Raw genomic sequence first — 11051 nt, 5'->3', positions numbered from 1 at the left:
CAGTACGTGCCAGACATTCCTGCAGATCCGTGAAGGTTGCCACGGGCCTCTTGGAAGGCTCCCTGACCAGACTTGTCTTATCATCCATTTAGGAGATTTCTTGTTCTTGGCAACGTCACTGCTGTGCCACGTTTTCTTCAGTGGTTGTTGATCTCCATCGTGTACCATGGTGTACCTAATGCTTGGGAATGCTTGGGAAGCCCTAGGCAAACTGTTTCTTGCTTGGGGAATCAAGGCTCTTAGATACCACCAACTCAACAGGAAAACCCTACAGGAACAGTTGAACTTGATTTGGGGTTAACCAGTCAATTAAACTGATAGCAGTATACCAATTGCTATTTAATATGAGTATGAACTTAAGTGTCCAATGTCTGATTATAAAAGACTATGCATCCTTATACAATGAGGTTATTGTAAGCTTATTTTTATTTACCTTAATGCCTCCAATTGCCTACATTTTTACACACATTAAAAGGTGGAACATTTGGACATGTAGAAACCTGCCATTTTTGATGGGGTTTGTGTAGACCCATATGCATGTACCCAAGTATATGCATTTTCAGCTTTCAACATTATCACCATGCTTTGCTGGAGAGGAACCAAAATCATACAGTGTACATTTCCAATGATCTTTAACTTTATTTCTTGAATCAGTGACCATCCTCACTGAAGAGGCAGCATAACCTGATTGTCAGACGGCTGTGGTTTAGAGCCTGTCAGTTCTGAGGCAGTGGCGACCTGTTGGTCAGCGCCTGTGCTCACTGCTGCCCCCTCTGTCTGACCAGTAGTAATACATGTAGCAGGTCTGGCATGGATTCAAAGTGTTACATAATTTTCAGTTTTTACCGAAACTCAACTGTGCAAGGACTTGAAGTGCACCTGTAGTGGTCTGCAGGTTAGCGCAGACACAGAGCCTCTAGTAAACAGTCTTTAGTGAGTATGACACAAGATACCCAGCAGTGATGCAAAACTCTAGTGGGAACAGTTATAGGGAAACTGGGTATCTTCACAGAAACAGCTGGCTCACAAGCACACAGAGTATATGAGAAACCTACAAGGAGACGTATGAAAAGCTTCCATCACGTCAGACTGCCCCCCTGTGGTGAGGACCTGTACTGAAATACCCACACAGCAGAGGGGCCATTAAAATAGTTATTTTAGAGTCTGTGTGTGTGTGTGTGTGTGTGTGTGTGTGTGTGTGTGTGTGTGTGTGTGTGTGTGTGTGTGTGTGTGTGCGCGAGTGAGAGAGAGAATCAGTGCAAGTGAGTGTTCACTATGATGGCTCTCTAGTGAATTCAGTGATCGCTACAGTCATTTTAGCCTCAATGGTTGCTTAGCATTTAGCTCTCTCCTCCAATATCCATAGTAAAATATTCCCATTCACAACAAGAAATAAATTCACTTAACAGTACAAACTCACTTCCACACAATCGCTCAGCAAAAATTATAAAATATGAAAGCAAAAAATAGTGTGATAGAAATTGATTAAAAAAATGTAAAAAGGCTCAAATTTGATTCCTTTGTGCAAAAATCATGATCATGTATCATGAGGCCACCAGCAGTGGAGACAGCCGTGCGGCCCACTAAGTGGACACGTCTTTACTGTCGGAAGAAGCAGATATCCTGAATGGCATCCATGATCCTACGAGATGAGAGGACATCATTTAAACTCAAACATTTATTATAAACATTTATTACATTTGAGGTGTAGAGAGAGAGAGAGAGAGAGAGAGAGAGGGTGGGGAAGGTGGAGGTGTAGAGAGAGAGGGTGGGGAAGGTGGAGGTGTAGAGAGAGAGGGTGGGGAAGGTGGAGGTGTAGAGAGGGTGGGGAAGGTGGAGGTGTAGAGAGAGAGGGTGGGGAAGGTGGAGGTGTAGAGAGAGAGGGTGGGGAAGGTGGAGGTGTAGAGAGAGAGGGTGGGGAAGGTGGAGGTGTAGAGAGAGAGGGTGGGGAAGGTGGAGGTGTAGAGAGGGTGGGGAAGGTGGAGGTGTAGAGAGGGTGGGGAAGGTGGAGGTGTAGAGAGGGTGGGGAAGGTGGAGGTGTAGAGAGGGTGGGGACGGTGGAGGTGTAGAGAGGGTGGGGAAGGTGGAGGTGTAGAGAGGGTGGGGAAGGTGGAGGTGTAGAGAGGGTGGGGAAGGTGGAGGTGTAGAGAGGGTGGGGAAGGTGGAGGTGTAGAGAGAGGGTGGGGCAGGTGGAGGTGTAGAGGGTGGGGCAGGTGGAGGTGTAGAGAGAGGGTGGGGAAGGTGGAGGTGTAGAGAGGGTGGGGAAGGTGGAGGTGTAGAGAGAGGGTGGGGCAGGTGGAGGTGTAGAGGGTGGGGCAGGTGGAGGTGTAGAGAGAGGGTGGGGAAGGTGGAGGTGTAGAGAGGGTGGGGAAGGTGGAGGTGTAGAGAGGGTGGGGAAGGTGGAGGTGTAGAGAGAGGGTGGGGCAGGTGGAGGTGTAGAGGGTGGGGCAGGTGGAGGTGTAGAGAGGGTGGGGCAGGTGGAGGTGTAGAGAGGGTGGGGACGGTACCTCTCTGCTTCATGTCCTCTCTCACACAGGTTCACCAGCACATACAGATGCCTCAGTGCATACTCGTACTGTAAAAGAGCAAACACACAACACACACACATCTTAGTACCATCTCCACTTTACTATACTCTTGGACTGTATAGAGTGAATACTATTGAGGGTGCTGTGTGTGTGTGTGTGTGTGTGTGTGTGTGTGTGTGTGTGTGTGTGTGTGTGTGTGTGTGTGGACTGCACCTCCTGCTTGTGCCAGTTGAAGCAGCTCGTTTTGAAGCGCGTAAGGGCGGCACTGTAGCACTTGTACTGACTGATCTCCTGACGTTCGTCCAGGACCTTCTGGACCTCCGGGCCTTCTCCAAGCACCTTCTCCACCACCTTCCGCATGGTGTCCGCCAGCAGCTGACGCACCTACACACCCACAACATATTAACATAAAGCTACACCAAAACAATGCAAGACTCAAGTTCCTAACCCTTATTAACTAACCCCAGCTTATTCCAGATTTAAAACATAGCCTAGCTTCGGATTGCATTTAACCAACCAACGTATCTCTTCCGATAATCATTTCACATTGATTGATTTCACATGTCATGTACTCTGTCCATATCAATCTGAACTCTGTTGTTCAGAGGATCTGATTACAGAGCTGATTCTACAGATGCTGGTAGCTAGCCACCGAGGTGCACACACGTCTTTTGCCTTTGGGAAGCATTTAACAACAGACACAGTGCAAAAGATCCTAATTACACAGGTTAACTATCGCATGTAAAACAAATCCAGTCACATGCTAAATTAGACCAGCCTAAACATATCTTCAGTTGGCCTGTTGCTAGGTCAATAGTGGCAATCTTATCTGGCGAGGCCAGCTCTGGGAAAGAACGTTCTAGAATGACTTCACGTGACAGCAGGGCTACTCCAAGCTACATGTTGCGACATTATGAACAAAATCCCTATGGGATAGCAGGAAGGACTGGAAACATCTTGGCATGCTTGTGGAAATGCCAGGAATGGTGTTCTAGCAGCGTGATGAGCCGGAACAGAAAGGTTGTGTTATGAAGTGTTATAGTGGTTATAAACCAGCTGTGCCCGTTTAATGGCTGCACTGCGTGTGAGGAGTTCCTCTATTGGCCCGCACCTTCATGTGGGCATTGATCTCCATCAGGTATCCCCTGGCGAGGGCGATGTCATTGGTTTGCATGAGCTTCCTCTTCAGGATGGACAGGTGGACGTCGGGACTGGGTGTGAGGTCGTGCTGGGTAACTGGTGGCAACGACACCGGTTCAGCCAACTTGGCACCACCCAGAGTGTTACCCTGGAACTTGATCACCTTCATGTGAGACAGAGTCTGGGACGGACACCCACACACACACACACACACACACACACACACACACACACACCAGTTAACACAAGCCAAGTTCTCTTAGTGAGTTTTTGTACTGCTCTAGCATATGTTGGTGTCTATCTGCAGTGTGTGTGTGTGTGTGTGTGTGTGTGTCAGCCATACATTAGTTGAGGTCTCTGAAAGCCAAAAGCCTGTGTTAATTAACAGGGGTGTGTGTGTGTGTGTGTGTGTGTGTATGCGTATCTATACGTGTACAAGTATTCATATGTGCTTGTGCATGTATGTGTGTAGAATTTACCTTGTTTCCATACTGCATGACATGGCTGGTGTTGGTGAGGCTTTTGACTATCTTAAACTGCTTAGCAAGGGTCTCCTGTGTCAAATCCTCCTGTAAAACGCGCGCACACACACACACAGAGTAAGGAGATATACTACATATAATGCACTGAGCCATGCACACATGCAGGCTGTATTTGTAGACCCACAGCGTTGCTAAGGGCCACACCTTGTCTGAATCTTCCATCCAGTTGACGCTGTACCAGTCTCCAAGGTACGTGTTCCTGCTCTCGTCATAGTAACAGGCGTAAGATGACTCTTGTGGGTTGGCAGCGGTGGTGGCGTAAACTAAGAATTGAAGAGACAAAAAAAAGAAGAAGAGTAACGCCCTGGCTGTGTGGACATGGTGTATCCTGTTCAGACTGATAAGCTTCCAGACAACATCAGGAAGATTTCTGCATTCTAGTGAATTATTGCTCAATTTCTCTCCTTTCCAAAGATCTCTCCACTCACCAGTGTTCACCACAGAAAATCTGCACCAACTTTAAAAGCTTCAGATATATGCTGAATGGCCACAAATAAATAACAGGAAAGCCTGTGACCTCTGTCCCGGACACAGCACTAATCAGCATGAGCTGTTCATGACTCTGCACATTTCAACCACAGGTCATCCGGTGATCAGATGACCAAGTGGCCACGTGTGTAAAAAGTGTCACGACAGCATATGACCCAAATGCAGACAGCAGGGGGCGCTGTTGGAGGGTTGGGGCTTTAGTGTAATACACCAACAGTGTGAATGCTGGCCCACACATGGGGCCTTGTCACAAGTAGCCAGAACCACACAGACATTGCGTTGAAAGGAAACTGAATCCGACAACAATGGAAATGTGATGGATTTTTCCCCTCACAGAAACTGGTACAAACACTTCCTAATACCAGCGCTCAAACACCACAACAGGTGGACAGTGCTCAACAGTGCTCACGCTACGCTTTTACGCTGCTGTTGTCGTCATCTCTCGGTTCTACACCACACTTTAGCACTGGGATTTATTTCCAGGGATATTTAGCCTGTGAAGATGAGGCTTCTTTGATGTTTGATTCTCTCACCAACCTGGTACAGTGTGGTGGACCGTCAGATCAGGGGGTGTTAACGAAACTCACCATCAATATCAGCAGGCAGGGGAGTCATCATCGAACCAGACTCGCACGCCTCGATGTAGAACACCATCTGTGTGTGTGTGTGTGAGGTGGTGAAGGAGTGGAAGAGTGCATGTTCAAAATTATATTAATTTAGTCGAACATGATAAATACTGCCCATCGAAGCCCCATGAACCCCCCCAGCCCCATGAACCCCCCCCGTCCCCAAACACCAGAAGAGGAAATGTGGAGCTAGTCACCTTCTTGTACATCTTGTTCTTGCGCATGTACTGGATGGCATCCATGAAGTCGTTGACGAGTAGCTGTGGAGAGGATGGAGATGTGTTGTAGCACGTGCTGACCACAGAACAAGAACCGAAAGCTTCACATGCCCACAAAGTCAGTGCAAAAGATTCATCACTGAGTCACACGATACGCACACATTGCTGACTCAAATCCTGTGATATAGTCACAGAAGCTGTTACAGTAAGTCCAAGAAGTTCCTTGACCGGACACCACAATTTAATTATCCATTGTGTTTTATTAACATCCTGTTCATAAAGGAAAAGAGTTAGAGTGAATTAAACTGATGCGCAAAACCTGGTTTACTGTTAATGGTCAAATTAGTTATTTAGTTACTGTTAGTTTTTTTGTTTGTGTTGCACACCGTTCTGCATGTCCCCTGCTCCAACACACCTGGCCCCGCTCGTGAAGGACCTCAAAGAGCCAATGCTGTGGACCAGGTGCGTTTGAGAAGACCCTGGTGGTGAGACCCACCCACACAAAATCATACTCCATCACTGGGGAAGGTCTGCTTTCGTTTACATGATCTTCACGGCCCAAAAGATAAAAGCCCTTTAGGGGACTTCTGCACGTCTTGTGATGGGAATTTCCTCATGCACCTGTGCGCATTTAATTTCAAAAGTGCTGCATAGTGTTTGTTTTTTAACTAATGAAAAAACAGGTCAGGCAAGCAAGCGGAGGAAGTCACAGAGCGCTTACGTCGTCGTTGGGGAAGGCGAGAAGACCAGGGGCTCCGTGGTCGGTGAAGTAGACGAACACGTGATCCTTTGGCCCACTGCCACCAGGAACAGAGATGCAGAGAGAAAAAAAAAAAAGAACACGACCCGGAGAAACTGGTTTAGCCAGGGAGGAGCTCAAAACACAGCACACAAAACAAGCAGTCCTCTTCTGTAACATCACACACGTGTACACTGAGGAGTGGACTACCTAGTGTCCCCAGCCCAGCATAAGTGCAGAAAACAAACACACTTTTTTCCTTAACAATAGTAAATAAGAAGAAAACGTAACATGACCAGATTTGTGCTACACTTGCCTCTTTAGCACTTTTCCAGATCCTCCTTTCACACTCGCTGCATCACCTTTCAACACAGCCAGGAAATTCTGGGGAGTCACAGCCTACACACACACACACACACACACATTATACAAATCTAACATTAGATTTGGTTATATAAATGATTAATAAAAAATTATATATTTTACTACATAGTTACATACATTTTGCACAGGATCATTAATGTACTTAGGTTGCTACAACTTATTACAAACTGAGTTTTAAAAGCCAGGAAGACAACAGCAGAGTCATGAGCTGTGTCTACTCAGAGTGTGTACGTTGTGAAACTCACATCACCAGTGTAGTCCTTCAGCACGCCCTTATAGACGTCTGAGCCATTGGGCCTGTTGATAACGACTCCTGGAGTAGGGTTCCTGACACACACACACACACACACACACACACACACACACACACACACACACACACACACAGGATAACTAATACGTGACTGACAGAACGGGTCACATGCGTGGCGAACAGGCAGCGTCCAGTACACAAAAACACTGGACTGTTGTATAACCTCCAAGCAAACACAGAGATGCAGATGTGCAGTCTGGCCTATTTAACGGGAGCTCATGAAGATTAAAGGAAAACCGTGTTGTGCTGAAAAGGACATCTGATAGCTCAGAGCAGATACCATCAGTCCCTCATGTTCAGAAGCACCGAGCTGCTGACTTAATGCACTGAGTACTGTTATATCCCTATAAATGTCTCCCTCATACCCTCTCTGTATTTGTGATAAAGCAATTCTGCACTTCATATTCAAAAAAACAAAGTAAGCTTCTTGTGACTTCCATTTCAAAGCAGAAGTGGGGAAATAAGACTCTACGAGTGCATGTGTGCACGAGTGTGTGGGCACAGAAAAAGAACGCAGCCCGATCATCCCAGCAACCATGAACACAGCGGGCACGCTGGGTCGGACCAGGCAGAAGAACCACTGCAGTACAACACGTACACACCCTGCTGGTCTCAGATCCATAAACACTGGGTGCTGGTTACAGACGAACTACTCACTCTGAATTCTGGGCCAAGTCGTCATACATCATCACCACAATCTGCTCATCAGGGATGCCGTTCTTATGGACAATTTGATAGGCGTGGCAGACATCAGCCTACATCATGCAAATGAAGCAAACAGAAGGTTACCTGAAGTAAAGTTTGATAACGGTAATAAACAGGCCACTCACAGCACCTGGTACACAGACAAATTTCTCTCAATAATTAATCGCCTTGAACTTTCTTAAACAACGTTTAAACTGCTTTTTTTGGTGCAAGTGTGAATTTGGTACAATGTAGTTATAAGGTGTTCTCACCTGGTGTCGGTAGTTGTACCACCCGTTGGACCCGGCCACGATGACCACCCAGTTCTTGCCGTTGCCTTGCTCCTGCGCAGGGAAGGCGCTCAGCTCCAAGCCCAGACACAAGAACACCGCTGCGACCACGGGCCACGACACTGCCATTCTGGACCATGGAGGGCAATAGGGCATGGTTTGGTCAAAGTTTTTTTGTTTTTTTTTCCCGAACAAAACATACTTTAATCATATTTCACATCATTACAATAAAACATACATCCATTATTCTAAACCACCAAGAATAAAACACACATTCATAAAACATCACAAATCAAATTAAAGTCCAATTCTCAGTCCTCATCAGCTATGAAAAACAGTCCCCTCCCCTCACTAATAGGGGCGGAGGTCCTCGTCCTCATTGTAGTGCCTGGGGGGACGCCAGTAATGGCCCTACTTAGTTCCATCACGGCGCATGCGCCGTGGATCAACATGGCCTTGTGCGTCTCCGGCTTCCTCGGCACCCCTGTGGGAGGGGTCCGGTGGCCCCAAGGACCCACTGGGGTGGTCGTGCCCTGCTACTGCGGCACGCTTGGTCAAAGATACACACACGGCTTCGGCACTTTCTTTAACCACCTCAAAGCGTGAAACCCACATGCCGAGTGACTAGTTTATTGGGCCCATCTACTCTACATGGGTACCTATAAGCTCCTGTCCCTTTTTAGTCAGGTGTCTGAATTCAGACGTTAACTGACGGCAGTTGGTCTTGCATGTCCAGCAGTGCAGTGTTTCTTTCATGGAGCAGGTTTGATTTATACGGGCTTTATAACAGCCTGGCTACACCTATAGTACGTGTATATAACACGCTCAGTCGAGGTAAAAAAACTATCATAATCTACCGTTTGCATGGGCAGATGATGATTGTTAACCCTACGGACGTGGAGAGGACCAGTCTTAGAAAGGATTAGAGCAAATGTAATCAGTGTGTTGTAATCAGAGTGAGTCAAACACACGCGTCAGGTCCCAGCCCAGTGACTACACACACACACCTTGATCATCACCATGATCACGTGAGCGCGCGTCATTATCGCTGCTCTTACCAGTACACACACATTACATTAACGTTATTTTAAAGCTACTTTATCAAATTGTGTTCTTCACGAGTAGCTCACGCACCGCTGTATAATTAGCTAGGACTCAGCTGTAAATTAATAATAAACGCATTAGAGACTAACGTTTACTAGATCACGTTAAATGGTCAATTACACTTAATCAGCAGGAAGCAAACAAAAAATATTCGCAAATGTATTGAGAAGTGCGCAGGACCGGGCGAGATGACTTACCGGTGTCGGTTGGGCTGGCAGTGTTGGACGCAACACAACCAGGCAGCTAGCACGCTAACTATCGAGCATTATCTAGCTATGCACATTTATATTTCCTTTATAAAACAAAATGACGGAATAAGGCAGTAAAAGGCCACCATGTTAACACAGTACCATGTGTATTCTTACCTGATTCCTCCGTGTTAATAAAGTACAGTGGACCCGCCGTGTGAACCGTGATTATATCGCAGCAGGGACGAGGTAAACATCCCCACAGCCAATCAGCACGCGACCTCGGCTCTGGGGGCGGGGCCACACCCACGACGTCAACGCTGGATCATGTGCCTCAATTTCCCCGAGAAACAGCGCAGTAAACGGAAGACGTGTTTTATAACCTAACAAACGAGTCGAGGTATGATTGTAAAAAAACCCGTAGTTAGTATTGAAGTACAGCTGGGAAACATATGGGGGAAACAACAACAAGAAGGGGTTTTCATTTGATCAAGGCGCAGTTTCACTCGCGCCTCAATCTTTAACCGCAGCCAAGACCATTTTTGCCTTTATCTGAGAACGTGTTTACTACAATGTTCAACGACACAAACAGCTAAATAATGCATCCAAACCCACTGCAGACGTTTCACTCTGCTAGAGCGAACCCGATTCTCTTCCATCACGCTGTGTGTGAAACATTCTGAACGCTTTTAAAGATGGAACCATTTTCAGCGCGCTACCACGAGCCATGCGTCACATGACACCCAGCACGCGCGTGCAGGTAAGTCACGTGACTGCTCCCCCACTTCCTGCTGTACAGTAGTAAACACATCAGGTGTTTGGACTGTGACCCAGCCTTAGAACACGGATCAGCAGACATGCGAAAGTTCACCAGTTCACAGTCAGCATTAAAAACATGTTTTTATTTTTCCCCATCTTATAAAAGATTTTACTTTAGGCAGCTAAACAGTTCATTAGAAGCTCGGCTCCATTAACCGATGGTCCTTAATACATTTATATAACCATTTTGTCCCGTAAATGAAAAAGATATAACAAAATGTAAATAGAATAACCACAGTAATAAATATTCGAAGCAAAACTTTTTTTTTGTTTTTTATATATATTACAGTGACATAATATATTTTCATATATAACTATATTCGGTAAAAACTGCCTTCAAGTTAAAGAAGAAAGCTAGAAGAAAAAAAAAACCCACAATGATTGCATTTTTCATTCACAAGGCATGGCAATTTAGATTCTGTATAATAAATAAAAATGCGATATAATCTGGAGATTGTAGTGCATCACTGTAAATAAAAATAATACAAAAAAAAAAAAAAAACGCATAGTGCAAGTCTCCGTCTCTATACCCTCTGGTATTTTTTACCAATGCCTGAAAAACACAACCAGAATGACGATGGGCTATAGACAAAACCAATCCGTTCTGAGCTGAACGCGAGCTGCACTGACAGACTCCGTCACCTTCGTCACCATCGTCCTCATCATCGATAATAAATCAATCCACCAATCAGATCTCTCACATGGTTGTGGACAATGAAGCGGCCGTGGGAATCCCAGTGATCCAGGCCGTATTTGGCAAAAGATTTAGAAAATGAAATTAAAGTGTCATCATAAAAAACAAACAAACCAGTGTTTTTTGTCTCTGTCGATCACGCTGTCTGAAGGCCATGATAGTGCTGGTCACCGTGGGGGCTTGTGCCAGTGACGGCCGTGCTGGGCACGGATGCACAGTCTACTTGAAGGAAACCAAAGTCCTGATGGGATGCATAGAAATGAAAAACACAAAACGCCTCTGACACACTCAGC

The 11051-nt window shown here is 46.1% G+C and overlaps 1 protein-coding gene across 2 annotated transcripts; it reads right to left on the bottom strand.

The window, feature by feature from the left end:
* Nucleotides 1-615: 615 nt before the first annotated feature.
* On the bottom strand, nucleotides 616-9570 carry lgmn (legumain). 2 transcript variants are annotated; one of them, XM_076974199.1, is made up of 14 exons: nucleotides 9423-9570; nucleotides 7936-8083; nucleotides 7637-7734; nucleotides 6912-6993; nucleotides 6599-6681; nucleotides 6265-6340; nucleotides 5523-5585; nucleotides 5287-5353; nucleotides 4355-4473; nucleotides 4148-4237; nucleotides 3640-3849; nucleotides 2742-2912; nucleotides 2508-2575; nucleotides 616-1642 (listed from the first exon to the last, which is right to left on the bottom strand). In XM_076974199.1, exons 2-14 carry the CDS (start codon nucleotides 8080-8082, stop codon nucleotides 1600-1602), a joined length of 1317 nt encoding a protein of 438 aa, XP_076830314.1. In that variant the 5' UTR covers nucleotide 8083; nucleotides 9423-9570; the 3' UTR covers nucleotides 616-1599. The 2 variants fall into 2 exon arrangements, with proteins under 2 accessions (XP_076830314.1, XP_076830315.1); XM_076974200.1 differs by lacking the exon at nucleotides 9423-9570 and adding an exon at nucleotides 9255-9387.
* Nucleotides 9571-11051: the final 1481 nt, after the last annotated feature.

This window comes from Brachyhypopomus gauderio, chromosome 15 (assembly GCF_052324685.1).
Source record: "Brachyhypopomus gauderio isolate BG-103 chromosome 15, BGAUD_0.2, whole genome shotgun sequence".
NCBI lineage: Eukaryota > Metazoa > Chordata > Actinopteri > Gymnotiformes > Hypopomidae > Brachyhypopomus > Brachyhypopomus gauderio.
The sequence above is the reverse complement of the archived record's forward strand: the minus strand, read 5'-3'. Positions and strand labels throughout refer to the sequence as shown.

Excerpts from the sequence above, each read along its gene's own strand:
- lgmn (XM_076974199.1), bottom strand. The coding sequence starts at position 8,082 with ATGGCAGTGTCGTGGCCCGTGGTCGCAGCGGTGTTCTTGTGTCTGGGC. Across the intron at positions 5,354-5,522 it reads AGAACAAGATGTACAAGAAG|ATGGTGTTCTACATCGAGGC; the intron begins GTGACTAGCTCC and ends ACACACACACAG. Across the intron at positions 4,474-5,286 it reads CCTGCCTGCTGATATTGATG|TTTACGCCACCACCGCTGCC; the intron begins GTGAGTTTCGTT and ends TTCAATTCTTAG.